Source organism: Meleagris gallopavo, chromosome 1, assembly GCF_905368555.1.
Source record: "Meleagris gallopavo chromosome 1, MGAL_WU_HG_1.1, whole genome shotgun sequence".
Lineage (NCBI taxonomy): Eukaryota > Metazoa > Chordata > Aves > Galliformes > Phasianidae > Meleagris > Meleagris gallopavo.
Window position 1 is genome coordinate 57072272 of NC_139404.1, and position 12291 is coordinate 57084562.

The following is a 12291-nucleotide window of genomic DNA, read 5'->3' on the forward strand; positions in this document are numbered from 1 at the left end:
CCACTGAGACAGACAGCTGAAGAGCCAGCCAAGATGGTGTCTCTCTTGTGCTGATTGTAGAACATGACAAAGAACAGTAAAAATGTCCTTTCCCTAAGTCAGCAAAGCAAACATACCAGATGATAAGAAGAAGCAAACAGAAGAACAAAATAACCCACTTCTGAAAACTGTCTTCCAGTTAGACAGACCCCTTCAGCAGTCACTGAGTGCAAAACAGACATTGCTTGAAAAGTTTAGCAGTACGACCTTCTGAATGATTTAATGGCTTTGATACATGTGATTCAGACTAAAAGAAAATGAGAAGAAGATCCATTTTCCACAAATGACTCTTTTGTCCATTTCTTTTTCAGATAAATTGTTTGTAACCAGTATAAATCTAGCAGTTCCCCTATAGATAACACATCATACAATATCTTTCTGGCATATGTCTGCAGCTCCACCTTTCAGTTTGAATTGGGTCCATACTGTGTTCAAATTCAAGGCCATCCTGAATGTAAGTTGAGCAAAGTGAGAATCAGAACAAAACCTGCTTGGAAAAGAGTGACTTGGAGAAACAGAGCAACACTTATAGTCAAGAAGATGCAGTGATTAAATGCAGAGCTTACGTGTAGGGGATATTATCAGTTGTAATACATTAACAAAGTAAAAATCACATCAAGGTCATTGATTCATTGTAGAGTTGCCTTCTATAGTGTTTAGTTAGTGGAGTATTGTTTTTGCTTCTATCTGGTACAACTCTGCTTTGTTCAGAGAGCCTTGTAAGAAGATTTCATTTTGGAACAAAATTGCTATTGTAGTTTTTTTTTGCTTTTTTTTTTTTTAACTTCTTAAAGTGATTCAGAGAAAGTAAATACTTCTCTTTCTATAGCAGTGGAAAAAATACCACATTTAAATGGCATTTCAGAAACAACAGATTGGCTTCTATAATCATGGAAATCATGAGGTAGTACTGCTTCTGTTCCTACAGAGCAGGGTGAAGCCCTGTACAGTGATCACTGTACAGTGATTATTAATTTTTTTTTTAATTTTATTTTTATTTTTCTTACCAAGGAACAAAATCCTTGGTTTCCTCAAAGTTGAGAACTGACCCGCACTCAATCACCACCTCCACAGCAATTGAGTGCTCTGAGATACTTAGCCCAGTAAAAGAGGGAGAGCCCTTTAGGAAACCTGTCTTCCTCTGTACTGAGTGGGACAGACTGCTAACTCCTGAGAAAACTGTGTTCCGAACACCTGGTGCTGAAATGCCTAGCTCTAAAAGCTTTTGAAATTTTGAATGGGTTTTTACAACCTTTGGGAGTACGTCTTGATCTCATGTATAGGAGGAGTTCAGCAATCCATGAGTGAATTTTTACCTTCTTCACAACAAAGGAAAATAAATAGATGCAAGTCCTGGCTTTCTATGCTTGGCTCCCATTAAAATGCAATTACTTCCTTTTTGTACCTTATTCATTAATAGTGGCTTCACATCGTACGTGTCTTCTGTTCGATATAATTACTTTCCTTTACTGCAGGCGCAGTAAGAATGAAGCTTCAGAATAAAGACAGTTATTTAAGGAGAATTGCTGCCGTTTCAAATTGCTTATCAGATTAATTTGTTTACTCAGTGAAGTCCTCACCTTAAATTTGCTGCATTTTTCTTGGTCTTCATGCAGATTTGGGCCCGTGACAATTCAGCATTTAATCCTGTGAACAGTTCTTAAAGATAAGGCTGTTCAGGGTGTTGAATGATTACAAAATCAAGTGTGTGTGCATCAACGCAGCTGGCTCTTGCAGGGCTATTTGACTATGCTACATGGGTGTTTTTATCTCACTAGAAGTGCTCTGAGTTCTGGAGGGAGCTAGATGTCTGTGCAGTGCTTGATTGCTGCTCTCTGCAGGAACAGACAAGTATTCAGAATTTGCTCTTTGCATTTGCCCAGGTCCAAGATTCTAGCCTCCAGCTGCACAAGAGCTCTCTCACTGTGAGATAAGAGAGAAGGGGGAGGGACTGCAGAAAGCACATGCTATAAAACAGACACAAAAATTGAGGATAGTTTTACCATTCTCATTAATATTCTGGACTATGCATAGCTCACTCTCCTTGTCCTTTTGTTTTGCTGCAGGGATATATAGGAGTGGTAAAGCTGAGTATTTCCTTGATTTGAAGGAAGCCTGGACGAGTTATAGCTAACTGCTGTGTGCTAAGCCATGCCTGAGGTGGAAGGATAGTTTGGCTGGGGCAATATCACATAGTGCACTCAGAGGAACAGGCAAATGTCTATCTGTGTCCTTCCTTTCACTGCACAGGTGATGATCCTGCTTTCTGCCTTGCTCCGTCCTCCTATGGATCCTGAATTCCCCAGAGGTAGCTCATAAAAACACCTCCAGTAAATGTCTGACTCAGTATTAAACATATCAAACCACCTACTTTTGAAGCAGGTAATGCAGTGTATAGATTCAGATTAAAATTAGAATTCAGATTAAAAAATTAGTATGGTCTGGTATGAATCTGGCTTTCATCAGTTTCGATCACCTCATTGTAGTGACTGCATATTCTTGGTAGCACCTGTCTGCAGCAAATATATTTTCTGTAGCTAATACACAACCAGTGCTCAGGGTCATAGCTCTGTCTTTACAGATTTTGCTTTAACTAGGTAGGTGAGGTGAAGGAGACTGCTGTTGACCCCAGGGTTCTTGCAGATGGCAGTGTTTTGCTCAAGGTAGACTTTGTTCACTGTGTTCCTTTTCTTTCTTCCTTCTGGCACAGCCCCAAAAATTGTTGAAATCAAGCTGCTTTGTGGAGTCAGTGAGATGTGGAAAGCAGTATAGTGGCTTTCCTAGCATAAAGTCTATTTTCAGTGTGCATAGCTTGAAGAGTTACGGCAGATTCTGACAGAGGGCAGTGATCACATTAAAAAACCTGAAAGGAAATGCCTGAGATGGTCTTGCATTCAATCTGTGCTAAGGTGAAGTTAATTTTGGTAATTTTCTTATATGGAGTAGGAATCTGAATGGGATTATTGGTGGTGGTGTGTCTTGGGGATCTTTCCCCCCTTAACTTGTAGATGCCTATAGCAGGAGTATGGTGCTGTTGAGCTTTGAGGTAACTGGCACTGAACTCTGAACGTGTTGTCAGGGCTGACACTGCTGGCATGGTGACCCTTTCAGTATAGAATGGCTGGCTACCATGGAAAGAGAAATGCTGGCAAAGTGATCAGCATGGCATAGATCACAGTGTGGCTTGTGAGATGACTTTAAAGCACATAAAAGTTGAGGCAGCAGTCTAGGGTGAATAAATATGAGGACAGTGAAAGACCAAGTGACACAAATGTTAGCAGAGATCTGAGCAGTGAGAAAACAGGAACAAAACGCATCTTAAAGCAACTTTCTGCAGTTTGCCATGGAGATACTGTAGTCTATAACCTGAATACAGTCAAATCAGGTGGAGGGTAGCTGTGAGGGCACTTGTGCAAGACAGTATGAACAGCAATATTCTGATGGGTCATTATATGGATATTGATGTCTAGGGTAGAGTTTTTAAAAGAGCCTAAGGACTGGGAAATACTTGAGCTGTTTTATATTGCCACAACTCTGAGGTTACATGTGATTTCATGGAGTAAGTGTGCTTTGCATCAATACAGCGAAACTATCTGAAAGATTAAGCTCTGGCAGTGTGAGAGGAATGACCTCCCAGGTGGGAGCATTTTGTTATCCCAAGGCATCAAGCAAAAGCACTTCCCTGTGTAGGTAGATGGATGTGGCAGTTTATGTGATTTGCAGATTGATTATTGCAAGGTGGACAGCAGAGTGAGTTTAGCTTCTCCCTTTCACTGAGAAGTAGATGCAGACATCAGGCTGGGACCTTAAGTCAAGTGCAAGATGTAGTCTTTGAGACGGCAATCTGATTTGATCACTGACTGCTGAATAAAACCTTCTCCTGGTAATAAGTGACATCATCCCAAAAGTGAGCTGCACATATTGTTCTCTTTGATAGTGTACTCTTATTAGTCAGCCAACATTCATACATCTCTTTTCGTGAATGTACGTGAATGTAGTTGAAGCCTACAGAGTGCCTTATTTTTTATTTTTGTATTTTTTTTGTGTGTGCCAGGTTTGAATAGATTTTACAAATCCTAATGCTTGTCTTGATAAACTACTGTATTGATAAAATGTTGTTTCTTTCTCAGAAAACATAGAAAAGGGAGAGAGAAAGGACAATAAATGCAGTGCAGAATCCAGGAGGATCAGTGATATAATGGGAAATTTAGAGAAAGACTTGAGTAAAAGAGATTAGAAGGAGAGACAGAAAAGTAGTAGGGGAAAAAGAAAGCAGAAAGCTTCAGCTGCGTGCAAATTCTGTATTAACTTAATGAAAAATAATATTTTGTAATGATAGTTTGTAAAATAATACCAGTTTCTAGAGATGGCTCAGGCTGCAGGCATGCATACACATGCACTCACACAAACAGGCAGAGAAATAATAATAGTAATAATAAAAATAATTTTCACATTTTCAAACTGAAAGCAATTATTTCTTATTCTAAGGTATTTTAGCCTTATTCTTATCTGAAGGATATCAACAGAGCTTCCTTAATAAAATAGTTTTACCAGAGTTGATGGCTATTTGACTGTTCGTGTCACATGAACTGGGTAAGGAGAAATTAATCATATTCACAAAGAAGACCTCCTTAAAGACCAAGAGCTCACTTTTTCATTCAGGGTGATGGATGTTGCTTTACCTCTTCGTCTGAGATGGACTATTTTTTTCTTTCTACCTCTGAGAAGGAAGGAATAAAGGCAGAATTCAAAGGAGGGAAGTGTCTATCAGTGAAACCCATGTCAAGGCAAACATGAGTCTACTGCTTACTGTTTTCTTTCCAGGCAGTTACTTCACAGAAACCCATTTTCCATATCTTTGTGGTCTCTGTTTTTATGCATTTCACAGTGATATTCAGAGGATTTATTCATTCTCTCGGAGTTGTTAAGTGCCCCGTTGCAAGATTGTATGTGGGATAAAAGTATCTAATCCCCTTCATTTCTTATTCATTTTTTATGCCTCTTTGTCGATTCTTCTCCGCATAGAACACAGCATTACCCTTTATTATGGTGGAAGTTATTGTGGATACAACATGTACACTTTTATCTTCACATTGTTCCCTTACCCACCCCACATTAGTCAGAGCAGCAATTGCTCCTATTGGTACTAATCAGCTGGACAGATCACGCCAAACCTCTGCTGCCTCTCAAGTGTGCACAGGTGTTTGTTCCAAACAAATGGAGAAGGGCTGGCAATGGAGAAACTGAAGAAACAAGTGAGCTCTTACCATGCTCTGGAGTTAACTTCGTATTCAGAGAAAGCCAAAGATAAACAATGAAATAGAAAGGAAGCGAGGGAGGGGTATGTGTGTGGGTAGTGTGTGCAGAGCTTTATTCCAGCTCTCTGCTGAGCCATGACCTGGTTTCTCCAGGAGCCACTTGCTGTTTTCTTGTTTTTGGAACAAGTTCCTGACATGATGCTCTGCATGCCAAGCAGGGTTGTGCTCAGATAGGAAGGGACTGAACTAGACGTGCACCCCATTTCCATCCTCCCTTGTTTCTCAGTTGTTCATTTTATATTCATTTCATTCAGTTTCCCCTTTCTCTGCTCAGGAAACAAAATCTGTTCTTATGTGTATAGAGAACTAAAGGGGAGCTTTCAGGGATATTGGATGAAGTTTATTACAGGGACTTTTACATGCTGACTGTTTGTGGTTATTGTTGTCTTGACAGAATCCAAGAAGAAGAAAAAGGAAGGCAAGAAACAAGAGAAGATGCTGGATTAATGGAGCCAACTTGGGCAATGTGAGAAAGGGACATCAGCAAACACGATTGGTTAACAGTTTCATTTATACCTAGGCATTCTATCCTAAAATTATTTATAGCTTAATGGTACAATAGAAGGAAACAAGCAAACAGACAAAAAATATCCTTTTTTATTACTTCACTATTTTTAATGTATAACGCTAACAACAATTTTTAGAGGCCTGTGATAAAGGACTCCAAACTCATTTAGAAAAAATTCTGTCTATTGCATATTGAACAGTGTAGAGGTTTTCAAAATACTTTTTTCTCAAGTCTTGCTGTAGGTCTCAGTCTTGAAACTACTCCATGCAAGCAGAATCTGAACCTGTGTAGAGCCCTGCCTAACCCAGTGATACCCCGTATGGATGCAGGAGTCTGGTTGGGTGCAGTTATATTTAAAATTAGGACTGTATGTCTGAAACAAAAAACAAATACTGTTTCTTAAGTTCCATCTGGATAACTGTATGAAGTTGTTTGTTTAAGGAGAGCATGGGGGCATTTTATTGAGCATTTGCAGGCAAAGAATTTTTTTCTGTGTGATGAATGTTCATTCTTAACTGTCATAGTCTGGGTAAAGAACAGTGGTGTTTGTATTTTGGTTCCTGGCAGTAAAAATTGTAAAATCTTTCAGTGGTTTGATATATCATGGTCCTAAATTTTTAGGATTTTGTAGAAAAGATACTTTCTACAAAAATATCTAGGTGGAAGGATAGCAAAACTCTTTTTCCTGTTTTACCATATTGACACTGGTGAATGATAATGTAATCTGTTTTACCTGAAAAGGAAAAACATGCTTTATTTCTTTCTTCCTTTTTCTTTTTTTTTTCTCCAGAATGGAGAATATCTTTTACAAAAAAATCTAATTGAAATTGTTGCTATTCTGCCTGACCTAACTCTCTTTTGTATTAGTGGGAATCTTCCTGTTGATTTTAACTATAGCTGGTTGAAAATAGAAATTTTGTCTACTGGGAAGTAACAGAACAAATCAGTTTGGAAACTATCTAAGATGGCTCATATTTCTGACCAGAAAAGGGACATTTTATGAGAATTGAAACAAATAAGAATGAAATTAATTTTTAGTTTTATTCGTCTATTAGTAAAACAGAATGAAAATGTCAAAATGGTACCTTTTGCTTTCTTCCATTTTTAAATAAGTAAGAACACCTTGGAAAATCTTAGCCCTAAATATAGATTTTTTCTTTTAATTTTTTTTTTAACTCAAAAATGAAAAAAAAAAGAAAATATAAAACCTGTTGTTTTTCTATTTGTTTGATTTTAAATATTTCTAATGATTATGAGTCCTGAAAAAAGCCACAAAGGAGAAAAAAGATCCCACAATGAGTTGGTATATTGTCAGGTAAATGATTGTTTTACAAGCCAAACAACTTTCAGACCAGATATATTAGAAGAAACCTATGGGATTTCAGTGCTCAAATTCTTTTAAGAATCACCATTTGAAAATTATAAACCTTACATTTCATAAGCAAGAAGTAAGCTTCACCATTGGTGTAGGCCCCAGGCTTTGCCTGCTGGTCAACAGGAAGTCTCATGTAGTCTCCCTTTTCCTCCTGCAGATACTCATTGACTTCAGTGAAACTGCATCAGGGTGCAATCATCTGGGTAAATCACAATGCTCTTTTGGAATTAGCTTATAGAAATGCAGAGTCTTTTACTGGTCTATCTTCTCACTTCCCTTTTCTAAGCAAAAATAAAAATTAAAAAAAGCAGAGCTTGTCCTCTTTTATTCTCTCACATGGGGACTATAGCTGATCTGGACTCACAGTGAGGCAAGTCCTTCTGTAGACATTCCCAAACCTTTCTGAAACCAGACTGCACATAGCTCAGGATAGACTAGTCACAAATATTACTCAGACTACTTGGATGAGTTTTGCAGTCTTTGTTGATGTCCTCGTTATTTTGACTATGCTACTAGACATACCTGAGACAGTGATATAATTAATGTCCCAGATATGGTGGACATGCAATGACCAAACTCAAAATGACAAGTTGCAATTCATAAAGGCTTTTATTTGGTGATGCTGGGTGCTATTTTTTTTTTTTTTCTTTTCATTTTGTTTTCTTTGTTTTGTTTTGTTTTATGGTCTGATCAGGTCTGCCTTTGCTTATGCCTCAGACTTGAACTAATGAATTGGTAGATCTGATTGACGACAAAGGGAGGAAGAAGCTTTTTCACTCACCAAAGGTTTGTCTGTCTAAATGCTGCATCAGTTCACTTGAAGTAGTTCAACTTTGAGTGTAGACACTGTTGCAACATTGTTTTACATGATAATCTAGTCCACATTTCACAGGGTGCTGGCAGGAGTTGGGATTGATGCTGAGACTTACAGTATGACTCTTCATTTGCAAACCTTAGATATGACTTCTGTTTTCTACTTTTGTGAGTAAAAAGAAAACAAATTCCCTGTGCTCCCTCCATCACCTTTTGTCCCTTACTGCCTATCTGGATTGCAAAAGTAACATTCCTGATAGTTTTTGAAGGAGGTCAGTCAAATTCCCATTGTTACAATGGTAGTGGAGGGCGTCCATGGAGAGAATTTACAGAAATCAAGCAATCAAACAAACAAAGCATCATGTTAGGACCAGCAGGAAGTACAACAGTCCTGTGAGCAAAGGACGTGAAATAGGATGACTTCCTCTGTACCTCTCAACCACATACATCTGGATTTATATTTACATCTTATTGTTAACGTGTATATATCATACTTTACTCAAATGGTAGCCTTTTTCTGGGAGATCTAAGTGCTCAGAAAAGAGAGAGGTGAGTTGCTGAACATCAGAAAAGGGAGATTCTGCATCCAGTCTCTGGATTTCAGCAAGTTTAAATTTAGGGTAGTTCGTGTATAGCTCCCACTACTTCCTCTAAGTAAGCTGAGCCATGCTTCCAAGCAATTAGGCTGTCTGTATCTTGATTTAAATCAGTATTTGAGGATTGGGGCATTTTAACACTTCGGCACGTCTCCTGGCAGAAGTGCCCCTATTGAAAGAGAATCATTACTTGTCAGCCTGGCATATTTCACAGACTACTAAGTGCGGGAAGACTATAGCATAAGTTATGTTTTAGGGTAAGGCCCCAGCAGGGGAAAACATTTGCTGTACATTCAGGTAAATTCTAATTTCTGGTTCTCACCTTCTAATCATACTACTACTGGTATTGTTTTTTCAAAGGGAGAAAAATAAGCAGAAATACAGGAGTAATAATTATAAAACATATCAACAGACAATGTAGCATTGTTCACAGGGCCAATGTCAAGAAGAAAAAAATACTATCAGGAGCATTTTATGCAAACTTCTTTTTCTTACTTCTTTGATTAGAGAAGACAGGATTACGTGGTGTCACATTTGCTTTTTGGCTTTGCTTTATTTGTGCCTTAATGAGAACTAGGCGTTTATAGGATGTTATTGAAATTATGGAGGGGTCCCACTCCATTCTCAAAAGAAGGCATCCATCAGGAGACAGCTTGGCTTTCGTTCAGTCTAGGAGTCTGTTCTTTTTTCCTATGCATGAATATATTTTTTGTACTCAGTTGCTACTGGAATTGCTCTGCAACAACATTAACAATGTAAACCTCCTGATTTTCCAAAGCTAAATATTGTTCAGGTACTCCATTCTGACATGACACAGTAATCTTTTACATCTCCCAAATTCTCATACTAAGGGGAAGCATGTGAATGAGGGTAGACATCTCTTATTCAATCTTTTAAAACTCTCTAGGAGAGTATCTTATGCAAAGTTCTAACCATATTATCTCCTGCATGGGGACAGATTGCACCTATTGCCTGCCCTCCACTGCTCACCCCTAATTTTGATAGTATTAGTAGGTTTTCCAACAATTTTGCTAAGGCAATCTACCTCCCATCTAACATCTGCAGACATTTTTAATCCTTCCTAATACTAAAGAATATATGCTCCACTACCTGCCGACTTGTTGTAAAACAGTCCCAGCAAGCCTCTACCATCAGATACCTGTTATTGTGACCTTCTAACATTAAAAATAAATGAAACAGTGAACACGTGTTCATCAGAAGATGACAGTGAACAAAGTAATATAAGAATGAGCAAATCAGTTCTCTGTATCTGTTGGGAGGGTGGCTTGCTCTGTCATAGCTCAACCTGAGTGAGGCTTCCTATGGGAAAGAAGTGCATCACATATAATGAAGAGTAGAGAGCGTGGTGAAAGAATGGCTACTCTCAAACAGAAGACCCCCTTAGCTACATAAACAGAGCGAGAAGTTGGATCATTTCCCAATGCATTCTCTTATACCTTTAGATTAAAGAGAAGAAACATGGTGCATAGAGCTTTATGTATAGTGAGTACTGTCTGAGCAAATTAGAATGTGGAAGGATCCTATTAAACTCCATGGATAATTGAATTTGAAGAAGGTCTAGATAGTGTTTTTCATGGAAACAGAAATGGTCATGTACTTTTGGATTAAAACTAAGCAATGAGGTTTAATAATTATTCTAATGTTCCCCTTCTGCCACTCTTCTGCCTTGTGGCCCCATCACTCTGACTCGAGCAGAAATATTTCAGGGAAAACATGAGAACTCGGCTATCTTCTCTGTCATCACATTGGTAGGGCTGTGCAAGCCCTCTATCATTTCTGCAGTTTTCCATTTAAATGTGGAGTGTCTTGATGTCACAAGTTGCTAAAAAGTAAGTACATATCTAAAATCACAGTGAAACTGAAAGCGTGAGTCCAGTGTGTGATTTTTCTGATGAAACAAAACAGAGACTCTCCAAGTGTTCCTATTTTGGAAAGTCATTCAAAGTTAAAGACTGTACGAAAGCTTTAGCATTGAATACTGTGATGTAAAGCTAGGAAAATGAATAGCCTCTGCAGGGCTGTTTTATCCTTAGCCAACTTCATTTAATTAATTATACTGTTTGAATTCCCTCAGCCTAATCTGCTTGGCAACCAGACACTATCTAGCTTTTCTCAATGGGTGATTCATTACACTTCCTATATTATAATTATATAGCTCATCTAGGTTATTACAGCTGAAGAAAATGGCTCTGGTAGTCCAGAGACTGTGGTGAACACTGAAGGGACTTGCAACTGATGCAGGCTACTACTGTTGCCTCTTGGAGCTAGGAACCATGTCATCAGGATGTCAGTCAAACACAGCATCTTTAAATATATGCTCATACATATTGCATACATATAAAGATCCATGTACGTTGAAGCAAAAGTATATAAAAAAGAGCATACATAACTCAAAATGTGACAACTAGTGCTGCCATGTTTTAAAGCTAAAGCAGAAGTGAGAGAACTTTTGGCCTGTGTTCTGTTTTTTTTTTAATAAAAGAGTAGTATATAGGCTGAAGAGTCAGGTTTCTTCTCTTCCCCAGCATAATATTTTAAGGATAGCTGTGCCCAAGGAAAATGCAAACACACACCAACGAAATGGCCAATAGGACTTAGTATCAAAGTGACATTCTCTTCTGTCACAATAAGAATGTGGAAGGGCCTTATTCAAAGCTTCAAAGTGGAAGAACTGATTAAGTGTGAACATAGAAACCTAAGAAGAAAAAGGCTTTTTCTCTGCAAAGAAAAAGTGAGGAAAAAATAAAGAAAAGAAAAAATTAAAAACAAACAAACAAAACAAAACAGAAATCCTCTTGATACCTGTGGTTTGGGTGCTAAGTAAGAGAAGAAATGAAAGTCAAAATAACAAATTAAAGCTTGAGTATCATGTTCAATGGATTTCTAATTCTGTATATATCTATTAAACCAGTTCTATATATCTTCTCATGGATTATGTTCTTTATGCTGTTCCTTTTTTTTCTTTTATTTTTTCCAGTTTGTATATTGATTTTGTAAGCTAGTAGTGTGTTACCTTTTCAATTTTTTTAAACTTGTATGAAAGCCATATATCCATATTATAGAATGAAAGCATTAATCCTGTAACATCCTTAATGTTTCCCTTAGCTCTGTGGGATTGTGGGAGGTTCTAGCGAATGTATATGTTTACCAATTGTATCAACATAATTTACTTGCTCTTAGTGGCGATAAAGAATTAAATAAACTAATACACAGAAATGTGGTGTCATCATTTGGTTGTTGCAACTGTCAAAGGCTTCAGAAATTTCTAAATTCCTAAAATTATTAGTGGTGTGCCTCTGTTGTACTAATTTCCTGTTAATATAGGTGTTGCTGGCCCCCAAAACACTATTCATTTCTGTAAATTCAGAAAGGGTTTAAATCTGTAGGAAGAAATCTGCCAGCAACTAGTTCTAGCAGAAAATGACTCTTTGGTTTGAGAGTACTGAAAGCTGTCTGCTCCAAATTCCCAACAGTTATCATTTCTAAAAATGAGTTTGTGTCATTATAGTTGTTTCATCTGGTATAACATTGGCACAATGGTAGGTTACATATACAAGGAGTTTGGAATCTTTTATTTTAAAATTACCAGATAAGAGGTGGGAAAACTGTTCTCAGCCTTGT

The 12291-nt window shown here is 37.8% G+C and overlaps 1 protein-coding gene across 1 annotated transcript in view; it reads left to right on the forward strand.

Moving 5' to 3' along the window:
* The window catches only part of PTN (pleiotrophin), a 71707-nt gene extending 59821 nt beyond the window's left edge, over nt 1-11886 (forward strand). Inside the window, exon 5 of the mRNA XM_085229078.1 lies at nt 5752-11886. Within this exon, the coding sequence (XP_085085204.1) occupies nt 5752-5804 (53 nt within the window). The 3' untranslated portion in view covers nt 5805-11886. The remainder of the gene's footprint in view (nt 1-5751) is intronic.
* The last annotated feature ends 405 nt before the right edge of the window (nt 11887-12291 follow it).